General features: G+C 37.3%; 1 protein-coding gene across 3 annotated transcripts in view; it reads right to left on the reverse strand.

Annotated features, from left to right (window-relative positions):
- PNT1 (mannosyltransferase family protein) overlaps window positions 1-18,373 on the reverse strand; it is a 34,171-nt gene extending 15,798 nt beyond the window's left edge. The window contains exons 1-3 of one of the 3 annotated variants that reach the window (XM_010267203.3): window positions 17,785-18,373; window positions 17,586-17,705; window positions 10,850-11,122 (exon numbers count right to left, since the gene is read on the reverse strand). In XM_010267203.3, the coding sequence (XP_010265505.1) occupies window positions 10,850-11,111 (262 nt within the window). In that variant the 5' untranslated portion in view covers window positions 11,112-11,122; window positions 17,586-17,705; window positions 17,785-18,373. Of the gene's footprint in view, window positions 1-10,849; window positions 11,123-12,787; window positions 13,060-17,585 lie in introns of those variants that run through there. The other 2 variants (XM_088897177.1, XM_088897176.1) reach the window with 2 other exon arrangements.
- Window positions 18,374-21,802: the final 3,429 nt, after the last annotated feature.

Below are 21,802 nucleotides of genomic sequence, written 5' to 3' on the forward strand. Positions count from 1 at the left end.
AATTTAATGAAGTAGAAATTAATAGTACTTTAAATTCATAAATAAGGGTGTTCTTGACAAAAAAGTCCACAAAACTCATTTATTTAATGTGCTTTAAATTTAAGATTTAATGAAAGGAAATGGAAGTTAATACCTTAAATATAGGACTTAATGATGAAGAATAAAGTAATAGTTCAAATTATGTTTTTTGCCATCATAATAAAGGGAGACCAGGTTTAAAAAATAAGGGTATTTTAGTAAAAAAACTAGAACCTACACTTCATTCACACTTTTAATAGTAGTATAGATTGGGGAAGTTTGGGGTTGCAAAGTTTTATTTGGGTCAAATTTGTTGTCTTTGGGTGACTTGTTTTTCCTTAGTTTTGTTTGGAGGTGTTGCCATCATAAATGGGCAGGTGAGGAAAAGAAATGTAGGATTTGATATGGTGTATGGAATATTTGATTTTGGGGAGAGGAATGAAATAGGAGATACAATTTCCTTACTAGGAAAACATGACAAATGATTTGTAAGGACTGTCGAGTTATTCCAAGGGAAAACTTAACAACACAACATCAGTTTTAGGAACATGCCCGCATTGGGAAATGAAAGAAAGATAGGGAAGAAAATAGGTGCCCAAGAATTAGGTGGGTAAACCTAAAAGGAGAAAAAACTATCTCAATGTAAAAATAGGTTGATAGCAAATGAAAATGGAATTTAGATGAAAAGACTAATGATATATGGATCGGAATGGCAAATTGCATAGAGAAAGTAACAAAGGATGTCTTAAAAGAATCTAAAGAAAAATGGAGAAGTACTAAAGAAACATGGTGGTGAAATGAAGAGGTTTAAAATATAATCAAATTAAAATGAGCATATCAAAAAGAATGGCAAAAGAGTAGATAAGAGAAAGGAAGTTAAAAGGAATGGCAAAGGAAGTTAAAAGGAATGAAGAAATCAAGCAAAGATAGAAAAGCTATTTTGAATAGTTATTAAATGAATAACATGTCAAGGACAGTAATGGAGGAGAGCAATAATATAAATAGTGTTAAAAATAACATATAACTTCATAAAATAAGAACTACTTAAGTGAAATAGGAACTAAATAAGACGGGGAGAAAAACATTAGGACCCAATGGGATTTGACTGGAAATATGGAAAGGTATAGGAGAAGTAGGCTTATTATGGCTAGCTATGCTTTTCAATAAGATAATGAAAGGAAAGATGCACGATGATTGGAAAAAAAAGTAGTATGGTACCTATGTTTAAGAATAAAAGTGATATGAAAAGTTTTAATAACTATCGGGGGATTAACTGTCATCCCTTGTTAGCCAAGTAACTTGTTTAGAAGATCCCTATAGCACCAAATAATAAAATCTGGATCCGATAGCCACCCCACAACCAACTTAGAATCTCCTTCAATTAGTAGATTTTCCATCCCAAGTTGGTTGGCAATCTGGATTCCTGTATGGCTGCTAGTAACTTAGTCCTAATCGAATATCCTACCCCACTGGTCTTGAAAAGAAACATATGATATTGCTGCCCTCATTTCTCAAAACCTTTCCTATACCCAAAGGTCCTGGATTACCCTTCCTATACAAGCTATTTTAATGCTGTTTTCTCGGATGACGTATTAGCCACTACAAACCAACTCTTCCAAAGATCATCAAAAGAGAAGGGGTTACAGGAATTTAAAGTTTTTAGCCAATGCATTGCCTTTGTCAAGATGCACTTCTTGACAAAACTCAAAGAACAAGAAATCAAGAAATCATAGCAGTTCTCATTTTGGGTTTTGTAGAGAATAGACCAATTTGAGGATAAGCACAACAAAGAACTTTTGTTTTGCAGGTTGTCCAAAGTTTTTTTTTTATGAATAGGTTGTCCAAAGTATTAATCTACCCATAGTACACTTCCTAGCAAAATACAGCAATTTTGGGGGGAATAGGCCTGCTTCAAACTTCTTTTACCGCAATTTGAAAAAGGAAGCACAAGAAAATGAGCCTTTTGGAACCAAAGATCAAATCCTCTATGTAGCTTAAGAGACTTCAAACATATAGAACCAAGGGAAAGTAAAAGCTCAAAATCACAGACAAGCTCATTGTTTTGGAGCAGCTACAGTAATCCGAACCAGTGAAGAAGGAAGAAGAAGATGAGGAAGAAGACAAGAGAAAGAGAGAACAGGAGGGTTTAGTCGAAACTGATTAGTCTCTCATTCAGTCAACCCCCTAATGTTTATTAGGTTCTAATTACACTTACAAAGACTAAACTGCCCTCACTTAAGTGTGGGGCAGAGTACTCTAATAAAACAGCCACATAAGCAAAGTACTTAACTGACATGAGATTACTAAACTACCCCTATTCGGCTCACTCTAACACTCCCCCTCAAACTGGAGAATATATGTCATATAATCCCAGCTTGTTACATAGATAGTTCACTTTCCCTGAGTTTAGAGCTTTTGTAAACAAATCTGCCCATTGATCATTCGAGCCCACATGTTCTGTGTTTATCTCTCCAGCAAGGACCTTCTCCCTCACAAAGTGGCAATCAACACCTCTATGTGCTTTGTTCTCTCATGAAATACAGGATTGGATGAGATATGGAGTGCAGCTTGGTTGTCACAATACAGTCTCATAGGTTTATCCATGTGAAACCCAATTTCTTGTAAAAGATTCCACAACCACACTAACTCACAGGTAGTATGTGCCATGGCCCTATACTCAGCTTCAGCACTACTTCTGGCCACAACCGTCGGTTTTTTTACTCTTCCACGTCACAAGATTTCCTCCAAGAAATGTGCAATAGCCCGTAGTAGATCTTCTATCATTCACTGAGCCTGCCCAGTCTGCATTTGTATACCCCACTACTTCAAGTTTTCCTCTTGGTTTATACAATAGTCCGCGGCCTGGAGCTCCTTTCAGATACCTCACAATTCTAAGAATTGCATCCCAGTGAGGTATACGAGGGTTCTGCATGAATTGGCTTACCACACTGACTGCAAAGGATATGTCGGGTCTCGTGATAGTCAGATGGTTCAGCTTCCCCACTAGTCGTCTATACCTTCCAGGATTTTCAAATACATCTCCTATATCACTGCTCAACTTAACATTTGGTTCCATAGGGGTCTCAACCGGTTTTGCACCTAACAGTCCTGTTTCTTCCAATAGATCAAGAACATATTTTCTTTGGCACAGATTTACACCTTGTTTTGACCTGGCAACCTCTATTCCTAAGAAATACTTCAATGTTCCAAGATCTTTTGTTTGGAAATGATTTTGCAGAAATACCTTTAATTTGCCAATCCCCAATTTATCACTGCCAGTAATGACAATATCATCCACATAGACCACTAATAGAATCTTCCCAGCTTCTGAGTCATAGTTGAACACTGAGTGATCTACCTGGCATTGCTTCATTCCAAAACTCTTCACCACTTCACTGAACTTCCCAAACCAAGCACGCGACGATTGTTTCAACCCATAAATTGCCTTCTTCAATCTACATACCTTACCATCCTCCCCCCGAGCAACAAACCCAGGTGGTTGCTCCATATATACCTCCTCCACAAGATCACCATGGAGAAAGGCATTCTTTATATCAAGCTGAAACAGAGGCCAATCATACATAACTGCCAGGAAAATTAGTACACGAACAGAACCAATCTTAGCCATCGGAGAGAATGTCTCCATGTAGTCCACTCCATACAACTGTGAGTAACATTTAGCAACAAGTCTGGCCTTCAGACGCTCCACACTACCATCTGGCAAGTATTTCACAATATACACCCATTTACATCCCATAGCATGCTTACCAGGTGGGAGAGTAGTAAGTTCCCACGTTTGAGTATGTTGAAGAGCAGAAAGTTCCTCCTCCATTGCCCGCCGCCAATCAGGTGAATTGAGAGCTTCTTGAATATTGTTAGGTATGGAAATAGAGGATAAAAAGGAAACAAACTGGCGATGTGATGTAGAAAGACGAGATAATGAAACAAAATTGGAAATGGGATGGAGGGTAGAACTGCGTTTACCTTTCCGTAAGGCAATGGGTAGGTCAAGGTCTGAAGGTTCAACAATAGGAGCCATGAGAGGATCCGCAGATGAGGTAGAAGCTGGAGGAGGGGCCGGTGTCGTTCAACGTGTATACACTTGCCGGATTGGTGGTCGTTCGGTGGTGATCTGCACGGGATAAGGTGATGAGTCTACTCCAACAACAGCATCTGGAACTGGATCACTGACAGGGAGAGGAAGAGGAAGTACGGATGGAGACGAAGGCGCTTCAAGACTTGAGAAGAAAGGGACTGACTCAAAAAATGTGACATCAGGGCAGACATAGCACTTCTGGGTAATGGGATTATAACACTTGTACCCTTTTTGAATCCGTGAGTAGCCAAGGAAGACACATTTAATTGAGCGTGCATCTAGCTTGTTTATTCCAGGGCTCAGATTGTGGACAAAGCACACACAACCAAAGACACGAGGAATTAATGGGAATGGAGATAAAATGGGAAACAAGATAGAGAAGGGGGACCGACCATGAAGGATGAAGGAGGGCATCCGATTAATTAGAAAACATGCAGTGAGTACAACATCACTCCAAAACCGTTTAGGAACATTCATGTGGGGAAGAATAGACCGAGCAGTTTCAAGAAGCTGACGATTCTTCCGTTCAGCTACCTCATTTTGTTGAGGGGTGTATGCACATGATGTCTGATGAATAATGCCATGTTGTTCTAAATACTGTTGAAATGAAGTAAGAAAGTATTCACGACCATTATCTGAACGGAGAATTTTGATTGGAACACCAAATTGTGTGCGTATTTCAACATGGAATTTTTGAAAAATGGAAAACAATTCACTTCTTTCTTTCATTAAGTAAATCCATGTCATTCTTGAACAATCATCAATAAAGGAGACAAAATACTTGTACCCATTATAAGACTATTTTGATTGGACCCCAAACATCTGAATGAACCAAAGAAAAATGACTCAACATACGACTCTCAACTCTTGGACTGAAGGACACACGACGATGTTTCCCAAACTGACATGACTCACATTGCAAAACTGACAAATGACTCAATGACGGGACCAAAATCTTGAGAGCCTTGAGAGATGGATGTCCCAGTCGGCAATGCCATTGTAGAAGAGTAAGTGAAGTCTGAAGAGCAATTGAAGATCCACCACCGTCAAGATAATACAGTCCACCAGCTTCATGCCCCCCACCAATCTTCTTCCCCGCCTTGAGATCCTGAAAAACACAAGTGGAAGGAAAGAAGGTAACAGAACAGTTAAGAGCTTTGGTTATTTTACTAACAGAAATAAGATTGAATGGAAACTTAGGGACATATAAAACAGATGATAAGGGCACAGAAGCCATGTCAACATTACCAACACCACATATGGGGGATGAGGACCCATTGGCATGTGTAACAGTTTGTAATGGAGGTTTTAGAAAGAGAAGAGAACACACCTGGAGTCCCGGTCATATGATTTGAGGCTCCAGAGTCAATAATCCAAGGAGAGGTTTTAGATGACATGCAAGCAATACCTGATTGGGCAAGTGTGGCAGTGGTATGCTGTGAAGTAGTTGGAAGGAACCGTTCATACTCATCACGCGGTACGCTCACCATTTCCCTCCCAGAGGTAGATGTAGATGTGGGAGGAGTTTGGTCTGTCGGTTTACTGTCACTGATATCAACCTCACCTGCTACAGCATGATTAGCCCATTTAGAGGGAGGGCCATGTAGATCATAATAGAAATTCACTATGTGTCCCTCTCTACCACAATGAGTACATTTCCTTGTAGGGTTATTCTTCCCTCTGCCACGGCCTCCCCCTGAGTCACTTCCACCCCGACTAATCATAGAACTGCCACGGCCTCCTCGGGGAGCATGACCACCCCCTCTTGTACTATGTCCAACCCCTCTAGCTGTCACAAGTGCTGATCTATCAGACTGTGTGGAATTCTCTGTCTGTCCCAAAGAAATTCTACGAAGCCTTGAGAATACTTCTTCAAGTGTAGGAAGAGTAGAGCCCCCCAATATTTGGGCTCTAACTGGTTCATATCCCGACTTCAGCCCCACTAAAAATCTTGTAACATCTAGTCGCTCCTTTTGTTGTTGCTGAACTTTAATATCTGGAGTAAGGGGGTGATTGACATTGAGTTCATTCCTTATATTCTTCATGCAGGCATAGTACTCTTCTAGTGTTTTGGTTCCTTGTTGTAAATCAAAATACTCCTGATAAAGCTGATAACACTCTTGTTGTGTTATCTTGTCCAGAATATAGCTTCTTAGCATGCTCCCATATATCCTTAGCCGTATCAAGGAACATGAAGTTGGCACTAATTTTGGGTTCCATATTATTCCACAGCCAAGTCATGATTTGAGCATCTTCTTGTTCCCAATCATCAAACCCTAGAGAGTCCTCCGGTGGCTTCTCATCTCTTACATGCTTTACTTTCTTCTTTGCCTTGAGAAACACTTCCACTAATTTAGCCCATGGAACATAGTTCTCCCCATTCAGCTTAATTGAGGTCATTTGTACCCCTAGGTAGTCGGAGGAAATTACCACACTAGGTTTCTGATCATTGTAGCCATCTCCTATTGTTGCCATTGTACTCTTTCACAGTTGCCTCTAACCTTACTTCTCAGCTACAAGTTGATTGATGTTGTTCACAGTTTGATACTTCAGCACCTATTGCAGCCCCTAAACACAACAATGGGAGCACACACTTGTTATTCTTCACACTATTGCTGACTTCACACACCTACGACCCACATAAGCATCACAAGCACCACAACACAACAGTAGGCCCTCTTACAACCACTCAATAAAAAAAATTGTGCATCACAAGCACCACAACACAGTCAAACTGCTACACCCAGTTCAGACTTGTTTAACACACTTAAGAGGGCATTACACAACCACAAGGAGCTTGGCAAGGTCACTGCATTCCACCTTACACCACTCGGCCACCTACAGCAACCCTAACACCACTCAACAAATCACAGCAGCCCTACACCATTCGGCTACTTCACACACAGCCCTTCTTAGGGCAACAATGAACCTAGTTCTCTAGGTTCTAATCAGTACTAACTGATTCTTGAAGGGTTCCTACCCAGAAATACCAGCAACACAAAAGGACTAAATAACCAACCTTCCTTTGAGAGTATCAGCCAACTATTCACTGCTGAAATCACTTTCCTTGATGAAGAAAACTGAATGCAGCAGAGAGCAACGAGCTGTGATGTCTCAGACCTAGGGCGAACCAGCTCTCTCCATTAACTAACCAAAAACGAAGAAGAGGGTGTCACGAACACAGCTGAGATGCTTTGCAAGCGGAAGCAGGTCAAAAACCTCGCTCTGATACCATGTTTTGGAGAAGCTACAGTAATCCGAACCAGTGAAGAAGGAAGAAGAAGATGAGGAAGAAGACAAGAGAAAGAGATAACAGGAGGGTTTAGTCGAAACTGATTAGTCTCTCATTCAGTTGACCCCCTAATGTTTATTAGGTTCTAATTACACTTACAAAGACTAAACTGCCCTCACTTAAGTGTGGGGCAGAGTACTCTAATAAAACAGCCACATAAGCAAAGTACTTAACTGACATGAGATTACTAAACTACCCCTATTCGGCTCACTCTAACAGTCATCATCCCACAACCCCCTATGGAAACCAAAATCCCAATTTAAAGAAAGGGGAGAACCTGGAGAAGGGAAGAATATTGAGACCACTTCTTTTTTATAAAAGGAGATGGAGTAAAGAGAACGAAAAAGGTCTTTGAGAGGTAAGTTGCCCACCCAAACATCTTCCCAGAAAATAATTGAATCTCTAGAGCAAACATCAAACATGACAAACTGGAGAAATTTGGAGGATACCATGTACTGCCTTCCAAGGTGTTGTTAGGGCTGGCTGCTGCTCAATGAGATACCCCAACATCTCAACCATTTTCCAAACAGCCATGAATACTAGCCACCACCTCGTGCCACAACCTCTCTCTAGTCTCTCCAACAGCCATCTCCACAGCCTCTTCCCCAGTAAAGCTTCATTATTTTCAACTAAATTCCCTAGACCCAATCACCCAACCTATTCACTATCTCCCACCTAACTAAATGATCCTTTTTCATTTCCCCTAGCTCCCAAATAAATTCCCTCATTAATTTTTCTAACTTCTTAACCTCTCAAGAGGGGATCCTAAACAAGAGAGGAAATAAACTGGCAAGTTCTTTTTCCAATGGATGAATTGACAAAACATATTCAGGGTGTTCCATGGTGCATGTTGTTTGTTGATGACATCACTTTAATTGACAAAACTAATGAAGGGTTAAATGCAAAATTAAGCCTATGTATAAATGCCTTAGAAACAAGACATTTTAAAGTAAGACTAAAATAGAATATATGGCACGTAAATTTAATAAAATGAGAGTGCAAATCAGGGTACACTTAGGATTGGAGACCAAGAGATTACTCAATGTAACTTTTTTAGTACCTTGGTTAAATCATAACAAGGGAGAGATTGACAAGGAGGTCACCTATAAAATTAGAGCAGGAGGGGGAAAATGGAAGGGTGCATTTGGAGTTTTATGTGATAGACAAATACCACTTAGATTGAAAGGAAAATTCTATAAAATAGTTGTAAGGCTAGCTATGTTGTATGGAGTAGAGTGTTGATAGTCAAGAAACATGTCCAGAAAATGAGTGTGGCAAAAATGTGTATTTTAAGAACTTAGAAGTAGCTCCAATAGGTGATAAAATGATAGAAAGTAGACTAAGATGGTTTGTTCATGTGCATAAAAGACCATCACCAAACGTATAAGAAATTATTTCTTACAAGTTGAAGGGGCTATAAGGGCAAGGGGGTAGAGTAAAAAGGACATAGAAGTAATAAAGAAATGATTTAATAGGTGCCAATAATTTAACAATGAATATGGTATAAAGAATGGACTAGCAAAGTAGGATTCATGTAGCTGACTCCATATAGCTGGGACAAGGCTTGGATGATGATGATATTCGGTGTGTAGGCCTAAGAAACTTTTTTTTTTTTTTGAACAGTAACAGAAACATTTCATTAATGAAAAATGAGATATAGGTATAAAGGCAGGGGGGAGATAAACTCTCTTAATTCCCCAAAAAAGGATAAAAGATTACATATAAGCCCAAAACAAATGATTTCTTCCCACCCCTTGTTTGGTCAGTGCGTCTGCATTGGAATTAGCACACTTCTTGACGTAGGCCTAAGAAATTTGGTCCTTTGGGTTTTAGAAGAATAGGGTTCTAAATAAAGCTTTGATGGGAAAAAATGGTCTTGGAGATTTGGGATGAAAGGAAAATAGCTTTTAAGTATGAAGTGGTGAGATTTGGGTCAGATCCTAGGGAAGTAACATCAATGGATTGGATGCCTTTGGAAAGGGATTGTATTTATACATTTTCATCAGCCTTTTATGGGTCTTATTGAGTTCAAGGAGGATAAAGGTCCAAAATTTTGATTTTAGAAAGATGATTGTAGTAGTATAAGAAAATAAAGTGACTTATGTCCAAGGGGTGTATGTCTTCTTTTCTTGTTAAATTCTTGCCAACAAGCTGTATATACACAAGGGGCGTACATGGTCTAAAGTTGTAACGCTTTTTGTCTATATCATTAATAAAATAACTTACTTCTTCAAAAAACAAAAGATTTTACAAGTTGAGCTCCAAGGATGATTACAATTAATTAATGCTTAGAATTTAGTAATGAAAGGGTTCCTTGGTGTCTAAATTTTAGAAGGCCATAGTCAAATGGAGAATTAGAGGAACGCATCATTTTGTTAAGTTTGAATATTAACATATTTCTCCAGTTCTAGATGGTAGATGGTAAAAGTACATGGAATTGGCTCTTTGCTATTAAGTCTTATTATAATGCCATTATTCATAATCAACTGGAATTTGTTAAGATTAAAGATGCATGGGATATCCTATTCCTCCTAGAGTTGAACCATTTACATGGTTGGTGCCTTTTGATAGTATTCAGACCATAGATCACTTGAAAAGAAGACGATCATACTTGAACAGTTAGTGTTATATATGATGCCAAACATTTGTTTGTTTATTGCAGGTTGACTATTTTTTTGTTTAGAAGAAAATTTTTTGACCTGAGCATATGCAGTAAGTCTTTTCTTCTGGGCTGAACTCAATGGAACTAAGAAGGCAAAAATCCTCTAGAGCTGTGTTCCTTTCGCTGTGTGTCGGTGCATTTGGAAAAAAAAGTAGTGAACTTAAATGAAAAAAAAAAGAAAGATTGCAAAAAGATTTATGTGCTGATGTGGGTAAAAGGATGTTGGGCTGGATTTTGGCACATCCAGAACTTTCTAATTTCATAAATCCCTTTTTGGTTCTAGTACTTGGTCCATTCTTGACATGATGTCTGGCATTGGAGATTGATTTTTTATTTTCTTCTGTGTTTTTCCTTTGGTTATATTGTGCTGTTTGGGGTGTTTATTCATCACCCCTCCTCTTGAATGTACTCTTCTCTTATTTTAACCTCCCTTGCATTTAGCACTAGAAGTGTACTCCCTTGAGGAGGGGTGGAAAAAAACTATTAAAGAATCACATATTATACTATTAAACCCACAAAAGGTTTAGAATATCATAGACGGTGTTTATCAATTTGTTACCATCTCTATTTCTTAACTACCTATGTTGCAAGAACCCAAAGCTCATTTACAACGCGTAGCATATAAATGCCAAAGAAAATATTTATGAAACAGTAATCAACAAGAGACTAGAAACCAAAACAAACACAAACTCAGAGAAAAGACTAATCAAGTAATACACATTAGCTAATACATGCACACCCATAAATGAATAAGAACTCTTGAAAAAAAATATATCAATACCAGAAGCAGAGAAGAGGAACTTTCCCCAGGAGTGATGAAGAAATGAATTGGGTATGAGCAGAAATGCAAGTAAAGGTGAATAACGATATGTGGATCTCTCATAAGGTGACTTTCCAGAAGCCATTAGAGATGCCGCATCAGAGAAAACAAGGTAATCAACATCTGTATATCGGACCTCCATATGGGTATCTTGCCATTCACCATAGATTATCAGAACTACTCGAAGAACAGCTGAAAACAGAAGAAGTGACCGGAAGTCCATCGATATTATAGCTGTGCAAAAGGAATAAACTGAGCTTCAGACCCAATGACGTAAAAGCCTTTTTTATTTTGTTATAAAGATAGAATTTAACAGGGCCTACTGAAGAAGGTATCCACTATCCAGCTGTCTGCTACAAGAAAAGATAGTAAACTAGATGGTAAATCATGAGACCGTAGTACTAACAGATGGGAATTAATCCCTTCATTGGATATCCAGTCCACTACCAAATTATCTTCATGATTGTGTAGGAATTCCACCTCTTGAAGAAAGCATTTTGGACAATTCAACGGTATCTATTATTAGAGAATTAATTCACTATGGAACTTCAGAAAAACAACTCAAGGGTATCTATTATTAGAGAACTAATTCATTATGGAACTTCAGAAAATTGATTATAACCATCTATGACAAGCTTTAGTCTCCTTTTTTAAAACATATTATATTAAGAAAAAAAATGCAATGTTACAATACAAAATGCAGTTAATGTTGTAGGAACTTAAGAACCTTTTTGTCTCTGAACCTTTATTCTACACTTGACATCCAAATCAATACCACAAATCTCAAAATTAAACAACAAAAACTTTTTGTGAAGATAAAGAAGGATAGAAATTGAAAAACAATTTACCCAAATACACCATTTCTACCCAGAATATTCTAAAAAGAGAACCATAGGCTACTGGATGGTTTTTTCATAGTAATGCTGTAATTGAACTAAACATTGACCCAGAGGTACAACAAAAGACCAAATTCAACACTAAATATCCAAAAAAAAAATCAATCAAAAGCCTGAAAAAACCAAGAAAACCCATAATTTCAATAACAAATCCTTGAATCTTCTCTATTGAAGAAATCTATATTACTATTAAAGGTGTGGAATGATAGTGTGGAACTTCTGTTTGACTAAAATACCTCAGTTTTTTAATTCAGTCCCTATCTAATTGTAACGACAAAATGTAGCTTGAACAACCACATTTCTGATTCAACTTCCCTCATTAAGTCTTATATTTAAGGTATTAATTCCCACTAACATTCATTTAGTCATATTTTTACTAGAATACCCTTATTTTTTAATTTGGCCCCTCTCTAATTGTGAGGGCACAAAATGTAATTTGAACAACTACATTTCTCCCCATTCAATTCCCTCTCATCAAGTCCTATATTTAGGGTATTAACTCCCATTCTTTCATTGAATTCTATATTAATTAACCACATTAAAGAAAAATAAGTGTGACAAAAGAATAATTGTTTTTATTGAAGAAATAAATAAAATACAAATTTAAAACCAAGACAAAAATGGAGTTTTTTTCCCTGTTTGGTGGTGAGTCAACAACTCAACCTCTTGGGTAAAATGTGTCAACCATAGATTTCCTAATTAAATAATAATAAAAAATAAAAAAAAAAGATAATAACACACAAAAGCATAAGAAATACAAAAAGTTTGTAGAGAACACTTGGGCACATCTCCAATATTGTATATTCATCATAATAAACAAAAATAAGTATGACAAATAAAATAGTTTTTATAGACATGAAAATATAAAGGAATTGTAGATGATTTTGGAAACGTATTATTTACTATCATCATTTTTTTATAGGAAACGGTAACTTTCATTAGAGAATTGAAAAGATTATAGGCTTACCACACACAAAATGGATGGAAAAGAACAAAAACTTACAAACAGGCCCAAAACAAAGCCTCCCTAGTAACTCCTTGCTTAGCTGAAGTATAGCCATTCCATTTGCTGACCTTCTTACCCATTTAAAATGCACCCCAATCTCCCTTGCTAAGCTAATAATCTCTCTTAGAGGCTGTCTAAGAGACCACACTCCCAGGTTTCCAGCTTGCATCCACCCTATTACCTACCATCTTGGAGTCTCCTTCCACTTCTAATTGTTGCATTCCCCATTGTTTCACTAGTTTCAAACCTTGAAGCAAAGCCATTACTTCTGCCCTTAATGAATCTCCCACCCCAATGAGGTCAGCAACATGAATTGTGTTTCACCATTCTGTTCTGTACATCCATTGCATGTATATGAGTATCAAGGCTCTACAATGCTAAAGGCTAAGACAAGGCAGTTAGGACATAGAGAGAGAGGTGAGGAATCAGCCTCAAGTTGTTTTGAACCATAAGCCTCAAAAAGTCATTTTTAACATTCCAAAAACAAATAAGACATGGAAGGAAGATGTAATTAAATTCCTATGCAATCCTATATAGCTTATTTGGTAAACAAATGATCTTATTACCAACAGATGCAGGTTCAAGTTCCAGCAGAATTGTTTCTCCAAACAAGCATAAACAATACTATATTCAAAATGTTTATGCAAAACCAAACATCTATTAGATCATTAAAAAGTATCATAATCCACAATCTAAAGTCACTATTTTAATAATATATTCATGAAAATTTATGTTAACAATCCAAAAAAACCTCTCTTATTCAAATGAAAAGACCAATGAAATTAACACAACAACAAAAAAATAATAGAGTTTCTTTGCACTTTTGACAACAACAAATCAGAACTCTAACCTGTAGAGATCACAAGAAGTTCAAAAATAAATAAATTATATAATAAAAATGAATGCTGCATTTTCTGTTGACATTTCTTTAGTGTTAAAATGGAAACTTTATTTGGACTTGGTGATTAGCACAACAAAAAACAAGCAGTAAGGGCATAAAGTTTCCAATTATTTCCATTCCTTTCAGAAAAAAAAAAAAGAATAAAGTTATAAATAACTCCATGCATCAAAATAATAAATCCCACCATATATCGGTCATTCTTAGTGTGCTTGATTTCTGAGATGGGATCAGAGCACCAAACACTGTGCCATATGAATGCTTGTTTTTGAAAACTAGGAATACTACAAGGAAGAAAGAGTACACAGAAATACTGAAAAGTAGAAAACTAAACAGATCTGGGCTTGCACCCTTTCATTCATATGCACCACCGCTACATAAAGACCAGACTTAAAATGACAAAAAAATACCCCTGCTTCCATATTCAATGAATAAAACAGAAAATAATAATAAAGCTAAAAGATAACTAAGACCGTCAACACAATTTTATGAAAATCAGAAATATGAAACTGATATTTTGGTACACTTAAAAACTGACTGAGTTACCCATTTCCCATATCTCAAAATACCCCAAACAACTATATTGCTTTGCTAGAGATGAGATCTTTTTTAACAAGTAAAGAAAATTTTATTAATTCAGAAACTGATTTAGAACTGTAAGCTCATACAACAGCCCTTGGAGAGGCGTGAGCTGCAGCCTCACCCAACAGATTACAAGGAAACTTGAAAGAAGGTGCAGAAATTACAACTGTGCCTACAACAAATCTTTCCTATTTGCCCCTTGGTTAGCTAATATATCAGCCGATGCATTTATTAATCTCTCCACACACTGTATAGAAGTAGACACATTCCTTGTCAGCCATTTGAATTTCTTGATTTCATTGTTATAGCACTACACAGCATCCTCGGGGTTCTTCAACCAGCCCACCACCACCTCGGAATTCACTTCAAAAATTAGCTGCTCTATAAGCAAATCAATGGTTGGGGTTTAAAGTGATTTTGGAGGGAGATTAATTGTGGGAGAGGGCTGGCAGGCCAGCCATGTGAGAGATTCTTTCAATCAATCAAGAGAATATATGGAATGTCTTAGTGATAAAAGCGTAAATTTACCTAAAATAGATTTTCCAAGTTTAGGTGATTGGAGAGATATTAGGTAGTAAATTTTGAATTTGAAGATTATTCTAGAGGTTGGGAACAAGATATAGTTGTGTGGGTCCCTCAGTTCAAAGCTTCAATGAAAAATATTCTAAACAGAGGATTCAGGTCGAGTTTAGCTTCGGGTCTCAAGTTGGAGGGGTTAACAATGTCGGAATTGAACAACCTTGGTATCATTGGACTCGGAATTTTGAACTCTATGCATCTACAGGGTTGCATTTCTGACTTTATGTAAGGTATGGTTCAGGATCGAAAAAGATTCCAATCGGATGATCGAAATCAGTTTCAGCTTCCAGTCTTTAAATCAAGGGGTAAGCGGTGTCGGATTTGGTTAATCTTAGTATTATTGGACTTGAAATTTTGGGACCTATGTACTTATGGTGTCAGATTTGTGACTTGGTGTGGGATAAGGTTCATGATAAAAAAGATTCCAATCGGATGATCAGAACTGGTTCCAGTTTCGGGTCTTAAGATGAAGGGGTAAATGGTGTCTGATTTGGGCGATCTTGGTATTGCCAGATTTGGAATTTTAGGATCTATGTACCTACATGGTTGGATTTTTTACTTGATGTGGAAATTTTTCAAGATTAAAAAAAAAAAAAATCCCAATCAGACGATCGGAATTGGTTCTGGCTTCAGGTCTTAGGATGGAGGGGTAAGTAGTGTCAAATTTAAGTGATCTTGGTATCATCGGATTTGGAATTTTGGGCTCTACATACCTATGGTATCAGATTTTCTAATCTAGAGGTCCAAAGTTTTACAAAATTCCAAGAATACCCTTGGATCAGCTACAAGATTAGCTGAAGCATGCTCAAAGCTCTAAGTGTTGTAGAAAGATTGAAGGGCACAAAAAATGGGGTATCTACACATTATATTGCCAAATAACACTTGGGTGGCTCTTACCATGTTATTAGAAAAATATTTGGAACATCAAATACATATCCAAATTTGTCACTCATAAGGAAAAAAGGTGGAACTATATTAAGAAAAAGAAAAGGAAACAATTGTATGACAATATGAGTCATTATCTGAAGTTAATAAGGCCTGAATCTCTGAAGCTATAACAGATTGTCAGATTCTACTTCTTGTGAACGTTGATTACGAAACCAAGGGAAATACCTATATAGTAGATTAAGCTAGTTGCCAACATTGTAAAGCAAAATAAGGTTCTAAAGTTTCTACTTGGGTGGAAAAGGCGTGGTTTGAAAAGTTTGAAGGCCTTAAAACAACAATCAATTGAGGGAGTAGGTGATTCCTTAAGAGTGAAGGACATGGCTACTATAGAAGGGTTCAAAGAGCAATGAATGTAAATAAGTTAGTTATTAAGGGAGATTCTAAATTGGTGATGGAGTGGTGGTTAAAGAGTGAGGAGGCAATACTATAGCAGTATAGAAATGAGCTAAAAAAGTTCCTATGGCAGACTAAAGAGATGGATGTAAGACTTCAATGGGTTCAAAGAACAGCCAACAGCATGGCCGATGAACTAGCCAAGCCAGGGGTGGGGAGATAAAAACTTGTTATCACTCCCACTATTGCTTGTAATATGTACTTTTAATCTACATTAGTAAAATGCTTACTTATCGATAAAAAAACAATTTCTCTAATTTAGCTGGAAAACACAATTGTGAGTGTCGGGAAACAGCTCACTTGGGCTGAAATGGAGTCACCACCCATCAGATATGAAAAGGAGGTGATGGGACCTCCGAGATATACATCAGAAAGCATTTTGGTTTAGCAGTGACTCCGAAGCCCAGGCATTGGCTACACCAATCCGGGTAAGACTCGGATGGGAGAGGGAAGGGGTTAAGCACCCATCTCCCGGGTCCAATAGGTGGGGCCCACATGGGATTCTAAACAAACACAATGACAAATACATACTTATTTAATTGAATAAAAAGCATAATAAGGCAAAGAAAATAGAGAACAAAACATCAAAAGAGAATCCCCCCATTATAGTTTTATTTATTTTTTATTTATATTTCTTTTTTACTTTTTTGTTGTTTTCTTATGGAACCCTATTTATTTACTTATTATTTTATTATTATTATTATTTTGTTCTAATTTTTTTGAATCTTTTATATTTTCTTAAGTTTATATTTTTTACTTTTCCCTTTTCCTTATTTTTGTATTTTTATATTTTTTTTACTATTTATTAGTAGCTTATTCTTTCTCCTATTACTTAAGTATGGCTGAATCGATTTTACTGACCTCTCCAGTTAACTTCTTTTTGCCTAATTTATTTATTATTTCATTTTTTATTTTTTTATTGTTTTATTTTTGTTATTCTCTTTTTTTTGTAATTAAGCTAATTTATTCTCCCCGGATGATCATTCTTTCCTATTAAGCATCTAAAAAAAACAAAAGATCCTCTCTGCCCTCATATTTCATTCCTGTCATCATCTTATAGTTCTCTTCTTTCTTTTTTCTTTTTGTTTTTATTTTATTTCTTACTTTAGTCGAAATCCCATTTCTGGTAGCAGTCTCACTGCTCGCGGGAGTATCACAGTTACGGTCTCTTCCCACCCTTGATAATAACATGGCCAACAGAATCCAGGGCCTCCCCTCTCAGCACCAAAGACTAAACCAAAAACAATTGTAATTCAAATAAACTTACTCAATGTTGAAAAAGAAGTAAAGTATCTAGATTCTTCAAGTCAAAACCAGCGAAACCAGATGATCTCCACACTCAATCCATTCGTAGTAAACACAGAAAACATAATGGGCAGGTAAAATGGAGCTCACCTGAATTGCGTTGTAGACGAAGATCGGTTGCTGCAACAGAGTATGTGAATTTCCTGGGTTTGGATCACTCTCTCAAACTCCCATAATCATCCAAACTAATAGCTCTGTTTTGCTGAGCCACTAAGAAAGAAAAATAGAGGGGTTAGCAACGTTCGTCGCAGCTGTTCTCAAGTAGCCGTAGCTAAGTTGGGATTTCGACCTAAATTGAACCGATGTAGCAGGAGATTTCATTGAACTCGACATCAAATTCCCAAATTCCTAGAAATGGCAGAGGATGATCTCGAGATGGATAGAAATGAGTTTATTCGGTGATGGATCTTCCACCTGCAGCAGCTCGTTCGATTTAAGCGGCAGAATTTGTAGGAACGGAGGACTCAACCAATGGTTGGGACGATCAAAACAATGAGAGAACGTGGGAAAAGAATGGGAGAAAGAAATAAGCTCGAACACGGTTGAACTTTACGCTGGGGTATAGCAGGAATGAAGGAGGAATCCCGCCACTGAAGCGCCTCTATTATCGTCGACGATGGCGATGAACTATGACTTCATCGAAAAGAAAAGAGGACAAACAGGGAACGAGAAGAGAGGGAAAGATGGAGAGAATGGGAGGTCGCCGCAGCCGTTCAGGCGTCGAAGAACCGAAAGAGAGACGTTCGGCCGCCGCTGGTTCTCTTTCGGAGAGGAAGACGACCAGTGTGAAGAAAAGGAGAGATAGAGAGAGAGGGGGGGAGGAAAAGACTGAGGCGAGCTCTGCCGCTCCAAAAACGTGAAATCTGAAAATGTAGCTTTTCACATCCTCTATTTGTTTTACATCTTAAATTTGATCTGAATCTTATTTTCATATTTGAAAAATAATAGAGATTCGGCCGGCTCATAATGCGTTCAAACACGTTTTAGAGCTGTGCATAATCCAAAATACCCTTACAATATTTTGGAAGTGATGTGTGCTACCCATATCTTCTCTCGTGCTCGAACTAGTGGCATTTTTATAATTTTGGGCATTTAGGTCAAATTGGGTTCAAGGATTAAACCAAGGATTCTGGTACAATGGTGGGGATTTTTTGGGCAAAAAATGAAGGGTGCAGATTGGTCTGCCCACAAAGAGGGGTTTTGTGTGTGCAGGCTAGTGAGATTGGCCGAAACAGAATCTTTTTCGATGAGTGGGTAAATTGAAATTTTTTTTGCTGAAATTTGACATGGTGGGGTTTTCGGACATTCTAAGTTGATTGGTAGGGTTTGATTGGGACAACTAGCCCAAATCAAGCAGATCTGGAAACGGGTCTGATTTGGCTAATTTGGAGCCTCATAACGAAATCTGCATGTGATCAAGGGGCAAATAAAGGCAGCTTCGGGTGAAATTTCATAGGGTAGGGTTTTTGGGCAATCTAAGGTGATTTGTAAGGTTAGATTGGGCCAACTGGGCCGTTATCAGGTGAATTTGGACTCTGGTCAATCTAGAGCCTTGAAATGGAATCTTGGTAAGGTTGAGAGTAAATGGAGGTGTTTTGGGCTAAAATTTCATATGTAAGGGTTTTATGCCATTTTGGGGTGATTGGAAAGGTTTGATTGGTTTAGTTGTGTTTGGATCAAGTGGATATGGATTGTAGAAAGGGATCAAAATGGAATCTTTGTTTTATAAGAGGGTAAATAAGGGACTATTGGGTTGAAGTTTCATGGGAAGGTCTTTCAGCGTGTTCGGAGTCTAATGATGGTGTCTAATCAGTCAGGGGGTCAAGATTGTAGGAATTTGGGTCAAGGGGATGTTTTTGGTTTGATGAAAGGACAAATGGGAGAATCTGGGATTGAAACTTCATGGGCATGTGTTTTGATATGTCAAGAGTTTAATGGTGTGGTTTCATCGGTTCAAATGTATTAAGATCGAGGAAATTTGAGTTCCGAGTTTTTAGGCTAAGGAAAGGCATCAGAATGAAATCTTCACTTGATAAAAGGGTAAGCGGAGGAATTTTGAGTTCAAATTTCATGGGTAGATGTTTTGGGAGGTCCTGGGTCTAATGGTTGTCTCTAATCTAATTGTTGAGGTGTGAGTAGGGGTCGATCGTGGTCATTGAATAGGTATCGGGAAGGTTTAACAATGAATTTTAGGGTTTGGGGGCTGAAAGTTGGGTTTCTTGGGTTTTTGGTGTTTTAGCGAGATTGGAGGGGTCTGATCAGGCATTTGAGGTAAATTGGAGGTTCAGATAATAGACCATGCAAAAATCGGATGCTGACAACATTCATCAAATTAACTTAGAAACTAAGCACGTTCTATATCCATATCCTGAAAAACTAGAAAAATAGTAAAAAAAGAAGTTACTCCTAAACTTTAACCACATTCAAATGGGAAAAAAGGAAAATCATAGACAAGGCTGGTCAAGGAGATCATGAATCAGGAAAATTTGAATGAAAAGTTGCTAAAAAAAATTGAACAATGTGGGGAAGCCTGATGTCAAATGGTACTAACTTCTAGAGAAAATTGTTATCTTTTGTAAAGATAATTCTTGAAATTCTAAGAAGTATTGCATATTAATCATAAGCATTACATTCCTATTGACCCCTTGTTTGTAATTTTTCACTACTGTTGTCTCCGTAATTTTCTTGTATTTTTCTTTTAAGGAGAGGTTGCACCCCTCTCCTTCAATGCCTATACTATCTATCATTTGATTAATAAAATCACAATTCAATTATCAAAAAAAAGCATAAGCATAAGAAAGAAAAACTAATATGCTTTTCAGCTATAAAAGCATATTAGTTTTTAGCAATTAGCTCTTTTGTACCAAAACTAATATGCTTTTCAGCTATAAAAATAAGAAAGAAAAACTAATATTGCTTAACTTACAAAGAATAATCACCAATAAAAGTTATAAAGTAAGAATGTTGGTTGCGTGTCCAAACATTTAGGGGACCATATACATTTGTATGTATTAGGTCAAGTGTGTTTGTACTTTTTTCAAGCTTATCTGTAAATGGCCTCTTTGTCATATTGCCTTGAAGGCAAGATTCACAAGTTGTTAGATCTTCTACTGTGAGACAATCTAGAGGACCATCCTTTACCAATCATGTGATTCATTCTATGTTTATGTGTCCAAATCGGTAATGCATGTGGGGTTAATAGTTTCTCATGTTCTTTTCATGGGGATGTATTTCGATGTTGTTTTGGTCAAATTTGTTTACAAACAAAAGGTGGAGAACATAAAGACCATTATCAAGTTCTCCATAAGTAAGGAATTTGTCATTCAACTTAACAATAATCTTATTACTGAATAAAATAGAATAACCATCATTACATAACTTTGAAACTAAAATCAAATTTCACCTAAGCTACTAAACATAAAGACAATCTTTTAAGTAGGGGTGCAAACGGTATCCGATAACTCGATTCTGAATTCAATATCCGACATAATTGAATCAAATTCGAATGGTTCAATAAATTTAATGGTCGAATTCGAATTTATACATTTTACCGATTAGTTTATCGAATTCGAATTTGAATTCGTGTTGATCCGATTCGATAAAAATTCAAACTCAATTAAATATATACATTTAGTATATATTAATAAAAATAATAAAATATAAAGGTTAAAGTCATAAAGAGGGGTCATGCCGAGTCCATCATAAAAAAAGCTTATAGCTACTGTCATTCTCGATAAACCCCTTCCCTCCCCTCTCTCTCTCTCTCTCGTCAAATCATCCTTTCCTCTCCTACTTTTACTTTATTTTATTTCTACAATTATATCACCTATTGTCATTCTCAATAAACCCCTCCCCTCCCCCCTCTCTCTCATCCAATCGTCCTTTCCTCTCTTGTTATTTTATTTTATTTTTTATATAAATCAGATACCAATTTCCTCTCCCGCTTTTAATTTCTTCTTCCTTCTCTTCTCTTCCTCTCTCTCCCTCCGTCTTTTCTATTCACACAGTTGCACACCTCTTCTCGTCCTCTCCCTTTATTCTTTTTATTCCCAATCTTTGCAAGCTGTGAACACTTATGGCAGCATCAATGATAGCAATTGAGCACCAGTCACCAGCCACTACCATCTCCTTTGCCGCTACTCAAGCTCAAGCTCAAGATCAATGCCTCAAGGCCCTCAACCTTCTAGTATCATCGGCCATTGTGCTGCAACATTCCAGCATCACCATCCAACACTGCTCACTACCATTGCATTCGCACCGCTAGGAACCCACGATTGTCGTCGTCACACACACACAGACTTGGCCCA

The sequence above is a fragment of the Nelumbo nucifera genome, chromosome 2, assembly GCF_055504915.1.
Source record: "Nelumbo nucifera cultivar China Antique chromosome 2, China Antique-T2T, whole genome shotgun sequence".
Classification (NCBI taxonomy): domain Eukaryota; kingdom Viridiplantae; phylum Streptophyta; class Magnoliopsida; order Proteales; family Nelumbonaceae; genus Nelumbo; species Nelumbo nucifera.